General features: G+C 40.8%; 1 protein-coding gene across 1 annotated transcript; it reads left to right on the forward strand.

Annotated features, from left to right (window-relative positions):
- Window positions 1-12,903: 12,903 nt before the first annotated feature.
- TMEM42 (transmembrane protein 42) lies at window positions 12,904-22,694 on the forward strand. Its single transcript, XM_075212488.1, has 3 exons — window positions 12,904-13,081; window positions 20,268-20,414; window positions 22,468-22,694. The coding sequence occupies exons 1-3, from the start codon at window positions 12,938-12,940 to the stop codon at window positions 22,603-22,605; spliced, it is 429 nt and encodes a 142-aa protein (XP_075068589.1). The 5' UTR covers window positions 12,904-12,937; the 3' UTR covers window positions 22,606-22,694.
- Window positions 22,695-25,080: the final 2,386 nt, after the last annotated feature.

Genomic DNA, 25,080 nt, shown 5'->3' on the forward strand with positions numbered 1-25,080 from the left:
CAGTGATATTTCTGTATTAGGGACCCTCGCCAGGGGCGAGAAAAGCGAGTGAGCGCGGCTAAAGGAAATACGTTCACCGAGTATTATAGATCTCTAGCGGTGAGTATAGCAACAGAGTTGAAATTATTAGGTGGAAAGAACAGAGCATTGTGGTGTGTCTGTGTTTCACATTTGGCCGGAAGGAACAGAGCATTGCGGTGTGTCTGTGTTCCAGGTAGAAGGTATATTGTTTAACATGGGTGCTAAGGATACGCTAGAGAAGGTCAGTGTACTGCCTAAGGAAGGCCCTATTGGTTCAGCGAAGTTTCTCATGTGTAAGAAATATGGTGAATACGCAACTGTGTATTGTGACACGTGGGTCAAGATGACCAAAGATTGTGATAGGCCTTTCCCAACAATAGTAAGTTTTAATACAGAGGTACTAAATACTGTAAAAGATAAAATATGGTTGATCAAGTCAACGAAAAAGAGAAATAGACATAATGATTGTTTAAAATTGTGGCAAATGGAAGGTAACACGTGGCAGAGCAGCGAATGCAAACCGGAAATAGGCGTGGCGAAAAGCGCGCGCGAGGCGGATGTAACCATTGAGAAGCGTGGCGAACTCAGCGCAAATGCGCCCCCGCCACCTTATGTGGCGGGAGGGGTAAGTACAGCCGTTGTTAAAACTGAAAATAGAAAAATTACTAAGTTGTACCCTGTTTTAAATCAGTTTCAATCAAGTGTATCTGAAAATGAAGATGAACCCACTGTGATTTCGGCCATTGCCCATGCTGTTAGTGTACTAGAGGCTCAGCGCAAGTATGAGAAAATGGCTGAGATAGGTGAGAGTAGCGTGATCACTAGGAGTGAAAGCATTCTAAATCTAGGACCAGTAAATCCTGTAGTGTCTCCTGAAGTCAGTGTACCAGAGGGTGCGTTCCCGGTCCGCACAATATCAGTTCCCAATGGGAAACCGGATAAGGATGGTGTAGTTCCTTTAAGAAATGTTACAATGCATTGTCCCTGGACTAGATCAGAGTTACGTTCCATTATGACTGAATTCCCAGATCCTAGAAAAGAGTTAGCTAAATGTCAGAAATTTGTTAAAGATTTAGGAAATGCTCACGAACCAACCAGTAAGGATTGGCGGGTAGTGTTGCGGGCGTGTCTTCCTCCCAATACTAACATACAAAAATTTATTGAAGATTGTTTGTTGGAGGAAGATGACACCTTGACTGATGAGATTAACCAACGGAATATAGAACAAATTGTCAAACACTTAGCCATCTGTTTTCCAGTAGTGGTAAATTGGAGTAAGATTTTCACCATTAAACAAAAGGATAGTGAAACTGCCTCAGATTACTTTGCTAGAGCTATAACAGCGATCGCACGATTTACTGGGATATCCAACATAAGTGAGGACCCACATCACAGAGAGGTAGCTGTAGGGGTACTGATGGATGGCCTTAGGGAAAATTTAAAGACGAGAGTACAAACCACATTACCTAATTGGAGAGGCGTCACGGTAGACTCTCTTAGGGAGTCTGCTGTGGAGCATGACAAAAACCTTTTTAGAAAAAGGGAGGAGAAAAGTGATAGGTTAATGATGGTAAGTATACAGGCTCTAGAAAAGGTGCATACACGACCACCAGCATACAACCCATATAACCGGAAACCTAAAGTGATCAGGTGTTTCAACTGTAACGAGGAAGGACATTACAGGAGAGATTGTAATAAAGAAAGACTCAATACACATAGGGGTGGGTCACATAGATATCCTCCAAGAAAGGATTCACATAGACTAGAAGACTCACATCTACCCGCGCATATTACGGCAGCAAATGCTGCGCGGGAAATCAATAGTCAGCGGTAGGGGTCAGGTCATACCTGTAGTCTACAGCCAGTGAGGTTAACTGAGAGTCAGAGTGAAGAACCAACAATGATAGTTGACATAGCTGGTAGGAAACAAACTTTTCTTGTAGATACAGGGGCGGCCCGATCTGTGATAACCTCTCCTTTCAACCTACAGGTGACCAGCAAAACTATTCCAGCTATGGGGGTGACGGGAAAAGTGTTACATTATCCTCTAACTAAACCCGCCGAAGTTACTATCGGGCCTCTGCATACTAAGCATTCGTTTCTCTTGGCTGCAGCGGCTCCTACTAACTTGCTAGGGAGAGACTTGTTATGTAAAATGGGATGTGTCATATACTGTACTTCAGATGGTGTGTTCCTAGATATACCCGAGAAGGTTGCACATGAGGTACAGGACATATTGGACACCCCTCAAAGGTTAATGTTACACTCTCCTGTTATAGAACAAAGTCCATCTCAAGTAAAGGGGATGTTGCTGGAAATACCAGGTTTCCTATGGACCAGAGATGGACAGGACACTGGACTGATGGCAAACGTAGCCCCTGTCATGGTCAATCTAAAAAGTGGTAGGATAGCTCCAAAAATCCCACAGTATCCATTAAAACCAGAGGTGGAACTAGGGGTATATCCTGTTATTGAGAGGCTGTTACAACAAGGGATTTTAATTCGTACAGCCAGTACAGCAAATAGTCCCATTTTCCCTGTGAAGAAGAGTGGGGGGAGGGGCTATAGATTAGTCCAGGACTTAAGGGGAATTAATAAAGTTGTTGAGAGCCAATTCCCCGTAGTGCCGAATCCAGCTGTCATCCTCATGCAGATTCCACCGTCTGCCAGTCATTTTACTGTCATTGATCTATGTTCTGCTTTCTTCTCAGTCCCTCTTCACCCTGACTGCCAATACCTTTTTGCATTCTCCTACAGGGGAGTGCAATACACATGGACCAGACTACCCCAGTGGTTCATTGACAGCCCCAGTATTTTCTCCCAAGCCTTACATGACTGTTTGCAATCCTTTCAACCCCACAATGGGTCTGTTCTAATTCAATATGTGGACGATTTGTTGTTGTGCTCTGATTCTTTTATGTCATGTTTGCATGATATTAAATTGTTGTTGCTTCATCTTTCACAAACAGGGCACAAGGTGGCAAAGGATAAATTACAGCCATGTCAGACTAAGGTCAAATACTTAGGACACTGCCTCACGAAGGGGCTAAGACACCTGACAACCGACAGAATTGAGGCCATACAACACATGACCCTGCCACAGAGCCAGAAGCAGATTCGTACTTTCTTGGGGATGTGTGGATACTGTAGGTCCTGGATCCCAGGTTTTTCTATTCTGGCATTACCATTGCAGGAGCTAGTCTCTTCCTCAAAACCAGAACGTGTTGTACACACAGAAGAGTCAGAGCAAGCGTTCTTTAATCTTAAAGATAGTCTGACAAGAGCACCTGCATTGGGAATACCTGATTATCAAAAGCCTTTTGAGCTATTTTGTACAGAAGCTGATGGCTGTGCAGCAGGTGTCCTCGCACAGAAACATGGTGACGCTAGCAGACCGGTAGCATACTACAGTGCACAATTAGACAATGTGGCAAGGTCACTCCCAACATGTCTCAGAAGTGTAGCAGCAACGGCCCTTTTAGTAAGTAAGAGCGAGGATGTAGTATTAGGACATAATTCAACCATCTATACACCCCATGCTGTATCAGCTCTGTTAAATTCAGCCCAAACCAGACATGTTTCTTCAGCTAGATTCACAAAGTGGGAACTAGCCCTGATGGCACCCTCAAACATCACCATCAAACGATGTAGCACCCTAAATCCAGCTACATACCTTCCGTATGTGTCTCAAGAGACACAAAGGGTGGGAGGTGAGGAGACCCTGGTTGATGATGAGTTAGGCAAGAATACTGACACGCATGACTGTATGGAACACCTGAATCAGACCTTTACTGCAAGGCCCGACATACGTGACACCCCCTTAGAAAATGTAGATTTTACGTTTTATACAGACGGAAGTTGCCATAGACAGACAGAGACAGGAGAGCTATGTACTGGTTACGCTGTTGTAGACGATCAGGATGTGGTAGAAGCTGAACCCCTTGGTCCACCTCACTCAGCCCAGGTGGCGGAACTAGTAGCACTAAAGAGAGCGTGTGAACTGGCAGAGGGTAAATCAGCCAATATATATACTGACTCTAGGTACGCCTTCGGGGTAGTGCACGATTTTGGGGCCCTTTGGCGTCTTAGAAACTTTACGACAGCAGCAGGTACACCAGTGGCACACTCACAACACATAAAAGGACTTCTGACAGCGATACAGTTACCCAGAACAGTAGCCGTCATAAAGTGCAAAGCCCATACCTTTGAAGAAGACCCAGTGTCATTGGGCAACAACAGGGCAGACGAAGCTGCTAAATGGGCAGCAGGGCAACCTATGACTGTATCGACCGAGACTATGATGGTTTTTCAGACATTAGACACGCAGAAATTAATTGAAATGCAAGATTTGTGTTCCCTGCAGGAGAAGGCGGTCTGGAAGGCGAAGGGATGTGGTCAAGAGTCCTCAGGACTCTGGAGGGATGGACAAGGTAAGCCTGTAGCTCCCCGAACATACTATCCAAGCCTGGCTGAAGCAGCACACGGCCTGACTCACCTGGGTAAAGAAGGTATGTGCAAACTGGTGAGAGCATACTGGTGTGCTCCCGGATTTTCCTCTCAAGCTGGTAAGAAAGCAATGTCATGTCTTACTTGTTTGAGGAAAAATGTTGGGAAAACTATTCCAACTGAGCCATCCCACATCCCTCCTACAGACGGACCTTTTCAGGTAATACAAATTGACTATATCCAATTACCACCGTGCAGTAATCTAAAGTATGTGTTAGTGTGTATTGATGTGTTTTCCGGTTGGGTAGAAGCATATCCGGCAGCCACTAATACTGCTGTGTTCACTGCAAAGAAAATCGTACAAGACTTTGTGTGTAGGTTCGGTATCCCTAGAATCATTGAAAGTGATAGGGGGACCCATTTTACTGGTGATGTCTTCCAAAATATGTGTAAACTCATGGGAATCAGTAGCAGACTTCACACCCCTTACCGACCACAAGCCAGTGGTAAGGTGGAGAGAGTAAACGGTACTATCAAGAACAAACTAGGTAAGATAATGGCTGAAATTGGGTTGGCATGGCCTGAGGCTTTGCCGTTGGTCCTCCACAGCATTCGAACCACTCCTAGACCTCCTCTTAATCTGTCCCCCTTTGAGATACTGTTCGGACGACAACCTCATTTGATCGTGAGTCCACAAGACGACTTAAAGTGTAATAATGAAGTGACTGTACAATATCTTATAAGAATGAGTAGACAGCTGAAACAACAACAACAAAAACTAAAAATGCTGTCACCTGGTATGCCAGAAACGAACTGTCATGATGTTGAACCTGGAGACTATGTTATGATCCGCAATTTCTTACGTTCAGGTTGTTTAACAGACCGTTGGGAAGGCCCGTACCAAGTGCTGCTGACCAGTACTACATCACTGAAGGTTGCAGAGAGAGACACTTGGGTCCATTCCACCCTATGCAGGAGAGTCCTTAATCCGGAGAAAGTGCAAGACAAGACTCAGACCGACGACATAGAGCTGTCACTTGTGAGCCTGTTCCGGGAGACCTAAAGCCTGCAGTTGAGACACCTGAACCAGAGACGTTGCCTCAGAACTATCTTTCCAGCGATGGAGTGGCGGTTTTTGTTTTTCTTTTGTTCCAGGATTTTCCTTGTCTTTACTTTTTCTAGGACATTCTATTTTTGTGAAGGAGAATGGAGGATGGAGGAGAGTTCTGGGAGTGATACGGATGAAATAGAGGCCGAAGAAAAGTTAATAGGATATCCTGAGCAGCCCATTATCAAACTTGGTCCAGGGGTTATGAAAAGGTCTGCTAGCTCAGGAACTCGGAGGCAGTGTGAGGGGCTATTGTCTGATGAGTATTGTATCTGCAAGTTCTGCAACTCCCTAGTTGAAGAGAGATGCATCCAACGATGCCAGTCCCCCAGTACTCTGAATATAGGCGGGCATCCTTTGGAGGATTATCACTCCCTGGTGGGTAAGGTACTAAACCAAACCGAGTGTTGGGTGTGCTCTCACGTGCCTCAAGGGCAGCATAACATAGGACTAGTGCCATTCCCTCTAAACATATCCGAAGTACTCGAATTAAGGGGTGGGAGGCCCATAGAAGGGAGGTACAATAACACTAGGTCCCCTAGTCTGACGCTTCGACAATACTCCATAGGCAGATCTTTGCTGTGCCTAAACATATCTCACGCAAAGCGCCTGGAGAATTGGGAGGCTGACCTATCAGATCAGACAATGGCTCGCCACACTCATTTTAGAGAGAGACTCACAAGGTCACTACTAGGCAGGAATATTGATGGAAGTCACAAGTTAGGGCGTATAACCAAACATAAGAAGGTATCCATTGGAAAAGTCTCTACAGATAAATGTGAAAATGTCATTAATGCCGACACATGTCTAGAGCAGATGGAGACACTAGGCATGGGTAGTTTCATCAAAACTCTGTGTGACATAATTCATGGGCATACCGTCCCTTATGTTCTCCCTGAGGATGTGTATTTTGTTTGTGGAAGAAAAGCTTATTCCTGGGTGACTCCGAGTTCCAAGGGCTTGTGTTTCTTAGCTAAACTGGTTCCTGAAATCATGACTATTACTCATGAAGAAATGGTAGATATTCACAAGACTACATCACCACCATACATACACACACAGTATGAACACCGTGGCAAGAGAAATATGATTCCTGGTGAGGAACCCATAGCTACAAAATTGATTAGTGAAACTGCTGGTTTCCAAGTTATGGTTGCTCTAGATCTCACCAGGACCGCTCGGGGAACATTAAACTTTAAATATATCCAAGACCTAGCTAAATTAATAGATAATATCACCGAGATGTATGATGACACTTTCAGGTATACTGGAAGGGAGCTACAAGCGTACAAGAAGGAGTTGGTGCAACATAGACTGGTACTAAATTATCTCACCTCTATTACTGGTGGGTACTGTGTGACACTGGCCACCCAGTTCGGTGTCAAATGTTGCACGTACATTACAAATAATACGGAAGACCCTAAAGAGGTTATAGACCGGAAGATGGATGAAATTTTGCAGCTGAAATGGGAATTTCGAAAGAGCCATAATTCTTCGTTATATGAGGTCGGGGAAAAGGTGGCGGGTTGGTTCTCATGGTTGAACCCAGCAAAATGGTTCTCCGGTCTGGGGGAGTGGGTACAGGAAATGATTGCGAGTGTAGGTAAGCTCCTTCTCCTTATACTGGGTGTCATCTTAGCAATTGGTTTAGTTGTCAAATGTGTTCCTACTGTGTTGAAGTGTGGAAAACGGTCTCAGGGGAGTAACACTGAGAAAGAGACTGAAAGGGTGGTAACAGATACTGAGATCATGGTCTGTGAAGAAGTATTGTATAATCCTGAACTTGAAACGGTGATTGGGTGATAGTTTATTACACTATCAAAGGGTGGAACTGTCGAAGTCAGCAAATTGGATAAAGTCATTTCAATTAAAGTCTAGCAAACCTGGTTGTCTTTGTCTGAAAAGATGCGTACGGTACGCTATGACGTACAAGGGCACGCTACGGCGTGAAAGGGCGTACGCATCCACTGCACGTGGCAGCAACAGTAATTGGTCTTTTACCATACATTCGCACAAACACGCATACTTATAAAATAGTACACATTAATGGTAGTTGCAACACATAGTCAGTTATGTCGAAATATAGTAGTATTTATATGTTATATCAGAGTTACATGCATATTAGTGAAATACACGGAACGGGTTAAAGGAATAACCTCATGAGTGGTATCATAATGAACCTTGTTACATATCCTACTGTTTGGTTCACTCTGCGAGGGAATCGCAGAGTGCATACGCAAGTTATGAATGATAGGGAATTATGAACTACTTAAGACTAAGGAATCCTGGCGGGAAGAGCAGAGCATACCCCCTGCAGAGATGACCCCCTCCATTGGATTCCTTAGGATGAACCAGCCAATGATTGACGACCCCTTGGACATTCCTGAGACCTGGACCAATAGATGCAAGCTATACCATCTTCATTGTATTACTGTATTTGATTGTGTATATAAGCAGCAGCTTGTGATCCAGAGTGCAGACATCTTGTCCCCAGACTTCAGGATTGAATGACTGCACTGGATCCAGAGCGCCTGCGATAAGTAACGGCTGTATTTACTATTACTTCGCTTGAGCATATTATTCTACTTATTTGCGAATAAATCTTTGTGCTTTGGAAACACAAATCGAGGTTCGACAATCGTTATTGGTTAGCGACAAAACGCACATTAACAAAACATTACCCCATTTTGGCACAAAGTTATCAATCTAGTGAAATAACGCAGTGAGGTTTTCGGCTTCTTGCCTATTGTAGCATTTCAGTTTCCAAACATTAGAAATTTTTCCTGAAACATTTAAATAATGCTAGATAAAAGGATATGTCCCCTATGGCGCAGATATTTGGGAGGGATATGGTGAACACTCCCTATTGAGGGTAAATAGCAACCTTGCAAAAAGGAATACAGAGGGGGGGAATATGGTTCCGACCCTTAAAATTATACACAGTAAAACAATATGATGTCTCCTTCATATTGTTTTACTGTGTATAATTTTAAGGGTCGGAACCATATTCCCCCCCCTCTATTCCTTTTTGCAGGATTGCTATTTACCCTAAATAGGGAGTGTTCACCATATCCCTCCCAAATATCTGCGCCATAGGGGACATATCCTTTTATCTATCTAGTTATCTAGGGTTGGGACTACCCTATTTGTCCTCCAGGCAGCAATTGTGTCACACATTGAAGGGAGCGCGGAAGCCCACCCCTCTCACTTTCTAAATTTAAATAATGCTGCCAAGGCACTCTCTCCAGTAAAAAGCAGCCACCCACACACACTAATGACCTTCTATTAAGGAATGGTTTGGGCATACAATAGTTTGTATTTTATTTTGCATGACGATGGATGTTGGTGTGTAGGTATTTCGAGACTACATGGTTAGAGTTCAAGGACGCACCTATGTTTAAATGAGACCTAGAATATCAGCTCACTTAAGCACTAAAAAAAAGAAAATAGATCTGTAGTAAAAAAATGTAGTTGGTAAAAGTCAGCACACTTTCATCATCGGTTTTCCCATGAATATACTTAATGTTGGCAAAGCACCAAATATACATCTCCCAACAGAAGACAAGGGCACAGCAGCAGCTATTGTTTTAAGCACTTGTCTTCAAGTCAATATTTACTTCTCACTTATATTTTTACTTACTTATGTTGGACTTGATTAGTAGTTGTTACATTGTCTAATTGACAGGTGCCTCTGTAATAAAAAAAAAAAAAATACTGGAAAATGTTGAAATAAACAAATGTATCACAATGAAATTAGTTATATAGTTGTCATGGCTGATAGTCCAATTAACTTTGATTTTTCATTACAGCTAAGAAAGCAGATTCATTCCTCCCAATTTATGAAGGCATAATTGTTTTTTAAAACTAGGATGTATTACTTTCTTCCTGGGGAAATATAGAGGCACACTTTTATTTATGCAATTGCCATCTTATCTGAAAAACTGGGATTCATATAGTTCTGCATCAGAACCACTCAATTTAGTCATACAATACATATGAAGTTACATACCACAAACAAAGAAATAGAGCATGGCAACCATGCAAGATCCAGAAGGAGTAAATGGGGGAAAACAGGGCTGTAACTAGGTTCTGTGCGATGCTGAAGGGGGGCACAATTTAGGAATGTTTTAGGTTTATTTGGTTAAAATTGAGGGCTAGGGGGCGGCATTTGTCTTTCTCGCCTCAGGCGCTAGAATTCTAAGTTACGGCTCTGGGGGAAAGACTTCCTTTCACAAGAAATTTATTTTCTGTAATTTAACAAACTGTCTTAAATATAAAATCACTGGGGCCATATAATACATTATCTGTGTGAAGTATTTGTTGTCAGCATTGGTAATCTGGTTACTTTGTTCCAGCTGCAATCCGTCTCAAGCAGGACCTATGGTTGCCATGGTACTCAACATATGCTAAACCAGTGTTTGCTAACCTGTAACACTCCAGGTGTTGTGAAACTACAAGTCCCAGCATGCTTTGCCAATATATAGCAGCTTATTGCTGGAAGGGTATGCTGGGAATTGTAGTTTCACAACACCTGAAGTGTCACAGGTTAGCCAACACTGTCCTAAACTATGAATCTAAAATAAACAAAATAGCGTGCACTAACAAGTCAAATACCCCTATTTCACAAATCTTCACATGTGCGTAACATTATTAAGAAATACTGTCTGGTTGAAGTAGTCAGGTTCTCATCCTTCTCATACTTACAAAAAATCATGGAACATAAGGAACCATTTGGTCCAATTCTGCATGATAGCCAAAATGCTAAGAAGGAAAATGCAGGCATGTTGTGGCTCTTTGATTGTTTTCAGACATAAGGGAAAGATCTTATTGGACACTGAGCGTAGTAAGTTTGTGATCAACGGATGCACATTTTCACACCCCTAATTGGGGAAAAGTTATAAAATTAGGTCCTGCGTCAACTAGTCCTAAATGTTTGATATCTATGTCTTTAAGTGCCCATGTTGCAAGGCATATGTTGAAAAACATTAAGGGGTATATTTACTAAACTGCAGGTTTGAAAACGTGGAGATGTTGCATACAGCAACCAATCAGATTCTAGTTATTTATTTAGCACATGCTCCAAAATGACAGCTATAATCTGATTGATTGCTATAGGCAACATATCCACTTTTTCAAACCCGCAGTTTAGTAAATATACTCTTAAGGGTGGTTAGATTTAGTGAACATCAATGTAGTGTGCAGACAGAGGATATTAACTTCCCTGTTGCCAGACTCTCTTTTGGCTGCAGTACACCAGGTGTCCCAGTTACACTTTTGTCAAGAAAGTGAGGGTTTGAGCTAGCAATCATGGCTGTACAGAATTTAAAACATAATTGTACTAAACATCCATAGATCCTTTATTCCCATAACAGATGGATGAGAATTTATCTGTATATTTTAATTTTGAATTTATTGAAGATTAGTTCTAGATCTTCATCCAATCTCTCTATGCTCACTGTAGTTTAGGCGGTTTTATTTCTAACACTATGTGTTAAATTTATGAATTTCACTTATTAACCAACTGATGGCCCGCAAAGCAATTTGGCTTTAAACCATTCAGCAGTTTCTCAACCAATTCTAAACAGCGTTTGATAAGATGAACATTGGGGTCTCCCTGCAGGAGAAAAAGAGAAAAAGCTATTAGTTCTAAGAAGGATAGTGTAAAAAACATGACACCAGAACTACAAGTACAAAAGTAAATATATTTGTAGTTTCCGCTAAAGATTATTCTCGCCTACTTGGGCTCATTCTAATAAAAAAAAAATAAGAGAGCATGGTGGTTTATTGGTTAGAACTTCTGTCTCGCAACACTGAGGTCATGAGTTTGATTCCTGATCTTGGCCTTAGCTGTGTGGAGTTGGTATGTTCTACTTGTGTTTGTGTGGGTTTCCTCCCACATTCCAAAAACATACCTGTAGGTTAATTGACTGCTATAAATTGACCCTAGTTTCTCTCTGTCTGTGTATGTTAGGGAATTTAGATTGTAAGTTCCAATGGAGCAGGGACTGATGTAAATGTGTGTACTCTCTACAGCACTGTGGAATTAGTGGTGCTATATAAATAGTTGCTGCTGATATCTAGGGGCACACTAATTGCTTAAAAATAATCCAAGATGTTTGGAGGTGTATTTTATGCACCCACTTTAATTTAGCTTTTATATAGCTGGAAAATAAATGACTTTTTAAATGCTACATAAAACCCTGTCTATAATGGAATAAAGTAACAGAAATGCTGTCACTTCCAGGACCACGCCAGTGGCACATCCACCTGTGGTGCTAACACATAGAAGAACAACAGACAGCATATATATCTGATGAAGGCAATGTGATCCCGAAACGATATATATATTCCTATATTTTAAGGCGATTCAATAAAAAGGGAGACGTTCTTGTGAAGTTGGATTTCCAACTGTGCTGCCCTTCTTTGAGTTTGTATGTATCATGAAATAAAACAATATATAATTTACTCTGATATCCTAACAAATAAGTTATTGTCATTTAACCAGCACACACCAAAAACGCTACAATATCTGTTAACAAAGCTATAAAGTTTCTGTTTATTTTAGGTTTCAATTCTGATTATCATGAGAACCATATGTCCTGATGTACTGTACTGCCTGAGAAGGTTTGATGGTAAAACGGTTAATCTCATCTTACTGCATTTTTATTTTGCATTGTTTTTTATTTATACATTGTGCATTACTTTTATGCTTCCTGCTTATATTTTACCATGTTCACTAGGTTTACAACATTGTGTTGCCATGGCTACGCAACACTTTACACCACCAGATGTGCAATGCATTTTTTCTTTCGTGCTGGTCATGCCGATTTTCCTCCTATCACTGTTTAAATTCGCAGCTGGATCACAAAATTAAAATAACAAGTGACTGTTTTACACATTGTAGTTTTACAAAGGCTAACCATGTAATTTTACTCTATTAACCATTGATAAATAATAAAATAATAAAAATAACATTCAAAATCAGGTCACGTCCCCACATGTTAAATGCTCTCCTCAATTCCCTTTATTTTGTACCAAATATACTGACTAATAGCACAAAGAGCACAATATATTAACAGGGTTTTTCAAAGTTAAAAAACCGTTCTTCTATAATATAAATATTATTTAAAAAAAAATGGTTTTCAATATATCTACATAACAAATTGTCTCCTTGACTGTTAATTGTATAAAAGGACAACACAGATCATGCAAAAGCTTTCATATTTCATGCTTTTAAAGTTGGTTAAAATAATGGAGGAGTTGCCCTTACCAAGTATGGCCGCTCAGCCTCCAGTGCCTACAGACAGTGTTATCGTCACATGATAGAACAGGAAGTAATTTTTCCGTTCTTTCTGCAGTTCAATGTGGTCCACTTGGGGTTGCAGCGCGGTAGCCGGGCTGTTGGGGGCGCTGTCTGCATGCTTCGCTAAACTTGCGCTTGGTGCAGATTACTTGAAGGATTTGTGTGAAATTTCAGCCGGAGAGCAAGCAGAGATCTGCGAGTGGGTGAGTGGTGTAATTTGTCATGTAATTGATTGGTTAATCACAAATCAACTAATTTTCATTATACACCTCATATCTGGAATACTGTAACCATTGTTCAGATTTACTTACATTGTTTTTGCTAATGAATAGAATTTGGAATGTATATAAAAATACATATTCAATGAAGATTTGAGGATGTATTGTATTATCTTTGCACACATTTATTTGCCTTCTTGACCTGTGCTCTGATTTCCTTATAACAAAGGCTATATTGTCTAATTTGTTTTTTTTTATATAAAAATGAACAAATTGATATCCTGGGTCTGTTACAACATGCTGTGCAGTAATATGTCTGTTGTCTTTTTTTTTTTACAGTTGATATAAAAAGTATACACACCCTTATTTAAATTGCAGGTGTGTGTGTGTGTGTGTGTGTGTGTGTGTGTGTGTGTGTGTGTGTGTGTGTGTGTATGTGTGTGTGTGTGTGATGTAAATCCTGAAATCAAGATAAATCATGTCAGAGATTTTTCTACTTTTGATTTTAGAAAAAATATTAAAAATATAAAGTTTATAATGCCCTGGTTACTTAAGTGTGCACACCCTTTTATGTATGATCTGGGAGCTGCAGGGGGCAGGTGGGCGTGCTGGGAGTGGGGCGCCGAAAATCGGGCCAAATGCCTCTATTCCCAGTGAATCGCGGTATTTTGAATTTAGTCTGCCCACTGCCCACTTCACTAGGAAGTGGGCAGATGCAGGGACTGTCATACTTTCCCTGGAGTCTGGGAGACCCACCCAGATTTCGGGAGCCTCCCGGACATTCCAGGAGAGTTGGCAAGTATGCCTTTTATTATGGTAGTGCAGCTGTGTTCAGAGTTAACCAATCACATTCAATAATATATTCAAATGTAATAAGCAAACATCTGCCAGCTATAAAAGTGATTGTGATTGACCCCAAATAAATATCAGCTGTTCCTGTAGGATTTCGGGTTTGTTTTTTTTTTTGCATCATACTGGGATAGTAAAAGAAAGGAGCTTTCATAACATCTATGGGATGTCATTGTTGAAAGGTACCGATAGGGAGAAGGGTATTAAAGAATTTGAAAGACATTACATGTACCATGGCCCAGTTGGGGCTAGAGGAGAAACTCTCTGCATGTATAATTATCTTAATTCAATTAACTGGTAAAACTATTGGGCAGGATATCAAGTAGGAGAATCTATCAAACACTATAAGGTATCCATAACCAGAGGTTGCAAGCTGAATAGAGCAGTAAAAGAAAACAACAGGGGCACAGAATGCTTACTTAATATATGGATGAGGGCACACTAAGTGTCCCTGTAATAAGTACATGGCTAAGGTGCACTAGAACAACAATGAGTATTACATGTAAACTAATTCCATTTAATGCAAAATGCTAGACATCACATATTATTTTGTAAATCAAGTGACACTTGGGGTCTCGGCCTTCTTTTGTACCTTCTATTGATTTGCCATTTTTCGCATTGAGGCAGCGGAGGAGGGTCAAGATAGACGCCTGCTTTGAGCCAGTCTAGAAGGGAAATGTTCTGTAGGTCGTCAAGTATCTCGCAGAACACAGACAAGTTTGCTGGATTGCACAGAGTCGCCCATTTGCCGCCATGCGAAGCCTAGCTGCTCAGAGGAAAGACCCAAAGGAACCTAATATTTTGTTTCTTAAGTTTGTCAGTTAATGGCCGTAAGAGGCATCATTGTTGGAGCTTCTGCCAAGACAGATTTTTAAAAAATATGAAGATTATGACAGTTGAACTAGATGGCTTAGAGCTTTCTAGCCTTTTGCATGATCCCTTCCTTAACTTTGTTGTAATGGAGGCAAAAGATAATGTGCTGAGGCTGCTCTGTCTGGGGGCCTTTCTGCCTAATCGCTCTGTGTGTCCTATCAAACATTATGAAGTTGTTGGGGTCAATGACTAGTATCTCGTTAAACATAATTTTCATTAAAACATTAACAATGGGGGGCGTGGCCTGGTGGAGCATGGAGGTGAGGAAAGCGGGCAGCTGGAGGCTGGTGGTGAAGGGGATATCCACAAATAAGTGTTCCCGCCACAGTGCAGGCCGCGGCGCCATCTTGTAGAGGTGTATGTCCGGAGAGCGGGCTTGTGTATAATTCCCTACTGCTGCAGATGCGGATGCCTTGGTTCTGCTGAGTGCTGGAGCCTGCTAGTAGTGATGTTCAGAGTCCATTATTTGGTGAAGTAGAGAGAATATAGTGGTTCATTGAATCCTGCGTGGGGGTCTCCTTCCCTGAATTGTTTGCGTGCAGGTGTTATCTTCAGCATATACACTTCATCTGACTCAGTATTGTAGAGGCCATGTTCCTTTCTGGGGTTTCTGGACCCTGGAAATAAATTCAGCTGAGGCCTGGGTGATTTGACTTTGGTCTTCTCCTGCACTACGAGTAATCTGTATACAGCCCTATATTACACCTATTGTTATCTATACAAAGGGTGTCATTATGGGTAAATACTCTACAAATTTCTGCTGCTAGTAGGTTGGAGAAATATGGCCTAGTGACATGGGTCAGTATATTCAGCGTAATATCCAGCCTTCTTGAAAGCCGGGTTCGGGTATGGAAGCAGCTGCCACTAACGTTCACAGGTAGAATCAATCTGCTTAAAATGATAATTCAGCCAAAGTTTTTGTAAGTTTTGCAGCAGTCACTGATTTACATCCTTCATAGTATATTCCGTTCTGTTGATCGTCTCATATCGTCTTTGGTGTGGGTGGACAAGAGAGCACGAGTCAAACTTACTACTTTACGTTGTTCCCAGGGGTCGGGGGTCTGGTTCTGCCAAATTTGCAGCTCTATTATTTTGCTTCTCAATTGGCACATATTGATGTATGGTTGCGGTCGCAGGTGGGCTCGGATCTTCATGATTTCTTAGTCTCTGGGACAGGTTCTAGACATTTACGGATGCAGTTCCTTTTAGCTGGTAAAAGGTGATCCTCCTTTGCTGACACAGGCCATGAGGGTGTGAAGGCTCTCGTCTCCGTTTGGGGGTGAATCTGTCTGTGATCCGTGTACTCCACTTTGGGATAATCTGGACTTTGGTGAGCTGGTTAAGATGGGGGGAGCTGGAGCCTGGCGTATTTATAATTAGTACATATCGGGCAACGGTAGTAGATTGTACGCTCCTTTGAGCAGGGTCACCCTCTCCTCCTGTCTTCACCACTTTTAACTCTGCTCTCCAGCTACCTTGCCCTCCTCCTCTAGGACCCTCTTCCCCCCTCCCGTGCCCTCTCACTTCCTCCTCTCCCCCCTGGGGGTCTCCCTGTCATCCGTGCCTTCCTTCTTGGGCTCTGTCGTATGCGGACATTCCCCTCTCCTCTCCCCCACCCCTAGCTGTGCTTTGAGCTCTCAGAGTTATTGTGCTTATTGTTTACTGTACTGTGCTGTCTCTCCTCGTATTGTAATTTCGTTTGTCCCTGTACGGCGCTACGGACACCTAGTGGCGCCCTATAAATAAAAATTATTAATAATAATAATAATAATAATAATAACGGTATGAGAACGGGATACTGTATTCTTTTGAGCAACTACAAAGATTATATGAACTACCTAGGGGTTACTTTTTCAGGTATCTGCAGCTAAGACATGCCTTGGCCTCGCAAGTTTCAGGGAGCCGCACCAAGTTTTAGTGCAGATCCTCTGCAGGTGCAGCTGTCAAGGTTGGGGCCGAGGTGGAAAATTTTGTCTATGTTTTCAACTTTGTTGGAAGCATCTGGTGCTGGTGGCTTGCCAGAATTGTGATGTCTGTGGGAAGGTGATCTTGGGGAAATTAGCGAGAAGACATGGGATATTATGTTGTGCAGTCCGAATCGGATCATTGCTTTGGTCAAATTTCGTCAGGTCCAGGTTTTCCTTTTGCAAGAGTGTATTTTACCCCTCTCCGGCTCTCTATATTTAGTGGGGGTCAGTTGGTTCTGTGTCCTAAGTGTGGGAGTGAGAGGGGGGGGACTTTTGGCACATGCTATGGAAGTGTCCATCAGTTTCCTACTTTTGGAGAGAGGTGGGGGTTTGTATAAATCGACTGGAGGTGGGAGTGTCTGCCTTTACGCCAGGATTATGTATATTTGTTTTTGGCTTGGACAAGAACATTCATAAGCTTATTAGACTGCTCACTAATATTATACTTATGCAGGCAAGGGTGGTCATTGCTAGGAAGTGGATGGCTCCAGAGGGCCCGACTTTGAGAAATTGAATTGATCTTTTTAATGACACAGTAGGCCATGAGAGATTTATGTACACCAGTAGGAACCTAGTCGATAAATATGAAAAGATCTGGTATAGAGGGAGAACGTCCCCTTATGTTACAGAAGGATTGAGGGAGGTGGAGCTCTCCTAATGTTGTGTCTAGGGCAGGCACCCAGCCGCTTTTACTATTAATGTCAATGTCTTTTGTATCTTTTGTCACTATTGCTGTCTTATTGCTTCATTGCATGTTGTATTTTACGCAGTTCGTATGGATTGTCTTAATTTCCTGAAGTATAATGCATTTTGATTATATTTTTTATAATCTTATGACACTGCTTGTGCTTCTGCGTGGGTTTAGTTTGCTACTCTAGCCTAATGTAATGGGCTTTTTTTGTTAAAGAAAATAAGAAAAAATGCAATAAAATTTTGACGATGCCCTTGAGGGAGGACTCCTCTGATCCTCAGGTTGTTACATCTACCACGATTGATTATCTAGGTCCTCTAAGCTTCTTTCCATTTCACACAATTCCTTTGCCTGGTTGCTTACTGTATATCCCAGCTGGGGGAGAAGGTCATATTGTTCCTTCTGGGTACTCTCCAGTATTGAGACTCTGGAGTAACTTGTGAAAGATCTGATTAGAGATTCACAAATTGAGAATTGGAACATTTTTCAAACCTATGTTCAAGGTCTTGTATATCTTTAATTGTTAAGGTGTCGAGACATCTAGGAATTTCTCCCAGATCTCCATTGGTCGAAGGGGGAGACATATTCCTCTTGTTAAAAGATGATGTCTGACATAGTGGGTGAGCCAGGAGTCTCAAAGGGTGCATTAGTATGCTGGCATAGGACTTGGGCTAGTGAAAAATTGAAGCATATCTGACTGTATAGGAGGGACTCTTATACATTTGATTTCTTGATGTCTTTCTTAGTTGACCCTTTTTTGTCTTTCCCCATTGAGAAAATACAATTATACCTTTCGTCAAGTATCGATCATGTCTGGTTAGTGTGATGAAGTTAGATGTTTGAAGTCACTGTTCCCCATTGAAGTAGATGTCTTATGCCATGGAAGCTTTAAAAGTAGGTCATACGGGCATCCCTAGGTAGGTCCTATTGGCTGTGGAACGCAAAAACGTACATAGATCCAGCAGCAGTTATATCTTTCCTTAATAAGAAATGTGTGTTCAGGAAAGCTGAAGTATAAGTGTATATATTATTCCTGGGTAATACTGATAGTTGTAAATGTCAATTTCAGCAGGAAGTATTAATAATCATGCACCTTCAGGTATCTCTGCCTCAGTCTCAGGAACTAGATGGTGTGTCTATACTTTTACAATACGTCACTAGATTGCAGCAGCACACATTTGGGGGCTCAAATGTAATACAAGACAGATAATGCTGGAAAATTGTGAAATATTCACAGATATTTTATGAACATAAGTCTGGTGAGTGGTCTGCAGAAATGAGGGGGCTCCTCAAAGTTATTGCAGATCTGCTAGCAGTGCCTAGGAACTGTGTGGGGAATAGTGTGCACAATGCCCTGGTATTGACAGCCTATGAGCCACCAAGAAGATATATAATCAGTAATGGTAAGTCATCCCAAAGGATAGATGAGGATAGGCACTAAAGAGGAGGAGCACCACCAGTAATGTAGATCCTACTTTAATTGTGAATGGCAGTGGGTAAACTCCAGAGTGATGTTCAGGGCTCCCAACTAATATCTGCTGGTGTGTTGGCAATGAAAGCAGATTCCCTGTGTCAGTAAAGAAGAACCCACAGGGATGCTCCGTGGATGTTGCTGGGGTGTGCAGGGATCACTTGGTGTCTGGACCGCAGAGACGACTCCTTGTGTTTCGGGCAATGAGCTGCTCCACGTATGTCGGAAGGTGTCACGGATATGCCGGTTCTTAATTAAAGGAAATGCAAAGAGAAGCGGGGGGTTCTTAGTTGAAGTTAGGGGTGAAGACTCGAGGGCCTCAGTTTCGTGACACTCCAATGGTCTGTCAGAGGAGCTAGGCCGTACTCACTGCAGAATTGACTCTGCTGGTAATATTGTGTTTGCCTGGTAACTAGAAGCTCCAAGAGGACAAAACTGTCCTGTTTTTCTGGATTGCAGGTTATATGTAGCCGATTGCTGAAGCTTCTAGTCTGATGCGATTGGAGCGCCTACAGAATACATGTGGCCATCTTGGCTGCCCAGCCATGCCCCATTGTTGGTAGTTTTTGATACATTTCCTGGAACAATCACTCCCTTACTGATCTTGTTAGATACGTAAAAGTAACACATTTTCCTAAGAGAGATCTTTGTGAAAAAAATAATGGAATCACATAATTGTAAAATTATGGAAGAGCAATTTACAGTCACAACCTTCTCTGTTATATGAACTATTTTGTTACCTTAAAGGCTAACTTCGCTTTTCATAATTATCCCCCCCCCCAATTAGTTATGCCTTAATAGGGCCACATTTGTCAGTCACATTTTCTCTAGATGTTTTTCGTTAGGAATAACTTTTTATTTGTGAATTAACCCCCTAATGATCTCTACTAATTATAGCTACAGAGGTCATTCCTTGTAAGAAAGGCAAATGTTCCTGAACGTGCCATCACCACCGTATGTGATAATTAATTCCACAGCTTAATCACCTTTATTGTAAGATCCCTCTTCTTATGCTTCTTGGGAAATTCTTTCTTCCATTCGTAATTGATGACCCCTTGTCCTCTATGTGACATGTCATTGGTAGTGGCTGCCGTCATATTTATGGATCCGCTGCTCTTAATGGGGATCAATAATCACTATTTTTTAGGTGTGTCCCATCATCTACAGTTGAAAAAATCACTGGACCTCAGGTGCGTAGCTGAATCATCCTCATATGGAGTGTTACACGTTTTTTTGACATTGTGGCTGGTTGACAAAAATCATTAGGGCAAAAATATTGTAAAAGTTTTTAAACAATATTCCTATATGTGTTTATTGCAGATCCACCTGCTGCTCCGTCTGTGCTCTGTGGGCCTTGTGTTTCTGTGCAATGCTGCAATGTGGACTTTATTTGCAAAAGCATTAAGATTCTCTTTATCTTCAGCGACTGCAACCGTGACAACAACAGCTTCAAATTTTGTATCTTCAGTGAGTAGTGAAATAGAAAATAGCTGTATATATATATTATTTCCCAGAGCGCTCCAATAATATCACAGCAGCCCAGATTTCATCAAAAAGGAAAACCACGTTCCTATAATACCAACAATACAAAAAAGATAAAACAATGGGCGCTAGATAAAAGTCATATGTATAGTCCAAAGTACATCTCAAAAGTCCATATATAAACCAATGAGGACGTATCTTTAACTTCTGATTCCTCTCTTTTTCTTCTTTTTACCATTTCATCCTCATCAGATAGGCATATCAATAGGAAAAAAGAGGTAATATAACAATAGTGAAGTATGTCCAGACAAGATAATAAAAGGACCTAAGACACAATACCTCACCACGTGAGAAATAGAGGGGAGGGACCACCCCAATCTTTATGAGTGTAACTATAGATGAAATCACTCACCATAGATTCCAACACCCCACTTATGGTAATGTGCTTACATCAAACTTGGATAATAGAGGCATAATCAACATCTTTTCAAAAACGAATTTCCACACCGATGGACTTGAATCTTCTCTTATGTCCTTTGCCAGATCATAAAAACTCGAAAGAGAAGAATTCGATGTAGGTGCATTACTTAAAACAATTTATTAAAAGAATAAATAAATAAAAACACAAACAAAAAACAGTAAATGAATTTGCTGTTTTTTTTTATTCTTTTAATAAATTGTTTTAAGTAATGCACTTAGATCGAATTCTTCTCTTTCCAGTGTTTATGATCCGGCAAAGGACATAAGAGAAGATTCAAGTCCAGGGTTTCTCTGGGTGTTATAAGATTCCATGCACATTGTGCTATATCGAACACTGTACAGGAACAACTCATAATGGTTCCCAACCGTTACACAGGGGCCAGCGGAAACAGGACATAACTGTACTGCCTGTTGTGTGAAGGCACTGTACGGCAGGATGTACTGTTACACCCTGTTGTATAATGGCACAGCAGGATGCACAGTTATGTACTGTTGCGTGATTTCACCACATAGCAGGATGCACATGTACTGTACAGCAGGAAAATAATCCTTCTATAATAACTTATCTGAGCTGTTAATTGCAGCATGTGTACTGCCTGCTCTAATAAACTCACATATAGCTAGGTTATTCTTCTTACCAATATCACAGTTTGGCTTTCTGACCAGACATGGACACATAGCTGTGCTGGTGGCTCTCAGAGGTTGTTTAATGCTTGTTCAACTGTGATTCCCTATCTTTTTATAAGGATATCACAGGTACACTAGACTTGTTTTTTGCTTGTCATTTTATCAAGCATCAACTAATCCCAGTTTTATCTGTGTTGTAATATATTTTCTCCATGTTTCCCACTTGTTCATCTCTTGTATGACTCTTAAATATTTTATACCTTAAAAAAAACTGCGCTTAAGAAATCTGCACACAATATTCTATTTACATCCCAACAATGCTTCCGCTACAATGCCTAAAATTGAAATGGTTGGATAGTCACATGGACACTAATTAATGATCCTCCCACCATTCTTCAATTGTATTACCTTATTTAGAGCATGCCTCCAATAAATTGTCAGAATAGAAACTAAGTGCACAAGGCACTGCATACCAATGGATTCTTAAAATCAGCTTTATCTTCTACATATGAGATCAATATTTTTTGATTAAACGGCTTTTCTGATGTAAATGACATAATTGGCAATATAAGGTAGTGCAGCTCACCCTCTATGTCCACACATTAGATTTTTTTTTTGGGGGGGGGGCATTAATCCCTCTTTAAAGTTGTTGTAGTATGACACTCAATTTATATTGTTTAGGTACTCGGTAATGTTTCGGAGTCTAACATGATTGCTGTAGTTTGCATTGCCCAATCAGTGCTTTGTACACTAGTCAAACAATCAATATAGAGAATGTTTCTATAACATGAATGGCATATGATGGTGTTGAAAATATGTGTTGCATAGTTCTGTATTTGCTCTTCCTGTTTTCTAGAGGCAGCAAACTTTTGGGTTGTAACTAACCTTTGTGAACTGAATCTGATACACATCTGTAACATATTTTTTACAGGCATTCCTTGGCAAAGTGCTTTTTGGAGAGTCACGTGCCCTGCTCTGGTGGGTTGGAATTTCAATTACTCTTTGTGGATTGGTTTTACTGCACACATCCTCACCACAAACTGAAGAGACAACAAAAAAGAAGAGCTAGACGATTGGAAAGAAGCTTCATCCATTAGTGAACTTCATGAGACAATTGTTTTAAAAGTGAAAAAAATAAAATAAAACTGTTTGAAACTAGCATTGAATTAATGCATTTTAATATATGCAGTTATTGTCTGTCTACAAATGAGTAATTAGTTATAGGGGTTGATCATTTTTGGACAGCCTAATGACTAATAACTACCCGCAGTGTCCACTCTGTCAGGGATCCATAACCTGGTACCCCACTGTTTAATGAGAGGTTCACTCTACTTAAGTCACAGACATTGCATTAAATATTTAACTAAGTTGTAACTAACTAAGCCCATGGGCTTGCATAGGTTTGGTGCTACTCCAGGTACTATGAGAGAATACATAATTAATTAGCATTCCACATGCTCACAGTCCAATTAATTATTATTACTGGGAAAAATAGGTGACTGGCAAATACCAAATACGAAAAATGAAAATGAAAGAACTTTGTAAAATAAAGCCATTTCTGTGCTGAAAAGCGAAATCCTATGCAATGATTTCCTGTATTATAAATACAGCTCTGCCTAAGCCATTAACAGCGCTATAAACATCTTTTTTTAATTCAGGAAGTTTATTTAATATAACTAGATATTGAACCAGAACATGTAGAAAGCAGGATTTTCCAATCGAATACCACCTACCTGTTAGACTCTGTGCCCATGAGTGAGCTTTGTCATGTCCAGCAGAGTCTAGGGATCCATAGTCCAGCCTTGACAACCGTGACAAATTGTTGATCAGCAGGTATCGGCCCAAAATAGATAGTACAGCAGCGATTTTTATATTAGTATTTACTTTTGCTACAGAAGTGGCATATTTCTTAACACACGGTGCATATGAAAAATCAGCTAATTGATAGAACTGTTATTATTGGGGGCTATTTCGAAGTTAACCTCAGGGATTTGGAACCAAGTTTGTGGCCGTAAGAGATAAGTAGCAGTGGACTGCACCCTGCATTGCCTGAAATTAGCGTAGTTTTCAGGCACACTATGTGAGTGTTCATGAGCATCCAGTATAGTAGAATGCCATCTACATGCATAATCCAGTCATGGAAAGATAGAGGCTCTGTAGCTAACAATTTTTGGATCACTGCTTTATGAATGCTAAGAAGTACTTTACAAAGAAAAGTAAGGACTTGACAAGGACTGTTAGGATAGAGAAGGATACGGAGAACGTTTTTATTGATTATTGCAATTAACTTATCCCAGAGCTAAGATCTCTTCCGAGAAAGTATTAATTTTTCATTTAATCCTTCGCTATTTGGCACTATTCACTGCAATAAACCCTGCTCCATCTGTACTCCGAAAAAAATGGCATGTGAAATGTTTATTCGTTTTGTTTTCCTATATAAAACATGCATTACTTTATATAATTTGGCTTAGTTTCCCCTTTTGTATAGGAATCACTTGTGACAGTTGGCTAGAATGGTCTGTTTAACAAGGTGTTCTCCAGTAAATGCACTGACCCATCTAACACCTATTGTTGTACCTTAATATTTGCCTTAGTATGGAAGCCAGTACTTAAGCAGCAAATAATAACGTTTAAGCCACCTCCTTTCCCAACATGTCACTTGTATAAAAGGGTAAATTATGTCCTACTATGTCTGGCACCCATGTGCTTAGTCAACAGATTACTGGAATTGTGGCAGAGAGCATTATTTTGTAACATTTCCTAACAGGTATACAGATCTGTAAAGCTGGGTACACACTATTGCATTTTACTTCAGATACGAGTCCCAATGATCATGCAGATTCATGTGTGCACACACACAACTTACCATCAGATCTGTGATCTTAATTTCTCATGACCATGTGCTGAAAAGATTGTGACTCTAGATATCGGCCTACTCTGCTAGTTGTGAGTACATACACACTTCCACATATATCTGACATTGTTCCATTGTTGATTGTGATTTTTAAGGAGTTAGAAATCAACAGATGCAATGTGTTTTGGTAAGATAAAACATGATCGTGGGAGAGTCCACACCCTTGCAATATTTGACCAAATGATCGCTTATCATGTGATCTGCACTATAATTGCATCAGTGTGTACCCAGCTGAGGAACACAGCAGATCGTCACAGATACAGTCACATGTAGCTGGCCAGAAAGCAACTTCAAGTACTGTGTTTCTAACAAATCTGACTCTAACTCACTGTTCAAATTAGGGTCTCTAATTGTTTAAATGCAATCCTTGACCTCCCCTACATCATTTGAAATCAACATTTATTGAATGTATCCATAAAGCAGGTAGTAAAATATCCATGTGATTACATCTCAGTCTATATTAGGCTGATCTACTATCTACTAATCTAATTATAACCTCTGTTTCCCCCTTTCCTACAAAAGAGAAAGCAGGAGGTTTTCGATGGCTTAAAGAGCCCTTTTCCACATTTTATTCTTATTTCAGATGTATTTAAAATTGTGAATATTGTTCTATGTATTAAAATGAGTACT

The sequence above is a fragment of the Mixophyes fleayi genome, chromosome 5 (genome assembly GCF_038048845.1).
Source record: "Mixophyes fleayi isolate aMixFle1 chromosome 5, aMixFle1.hap1, whole genome shotgun sequence".
Taxonomy (NCBI): domain Eukaryota; kingdom Metazoa; phylum Chordata; class Amphibia; order Anura; family Limnodynastidae; genus Mixophyes; species Mixophyes fleayi.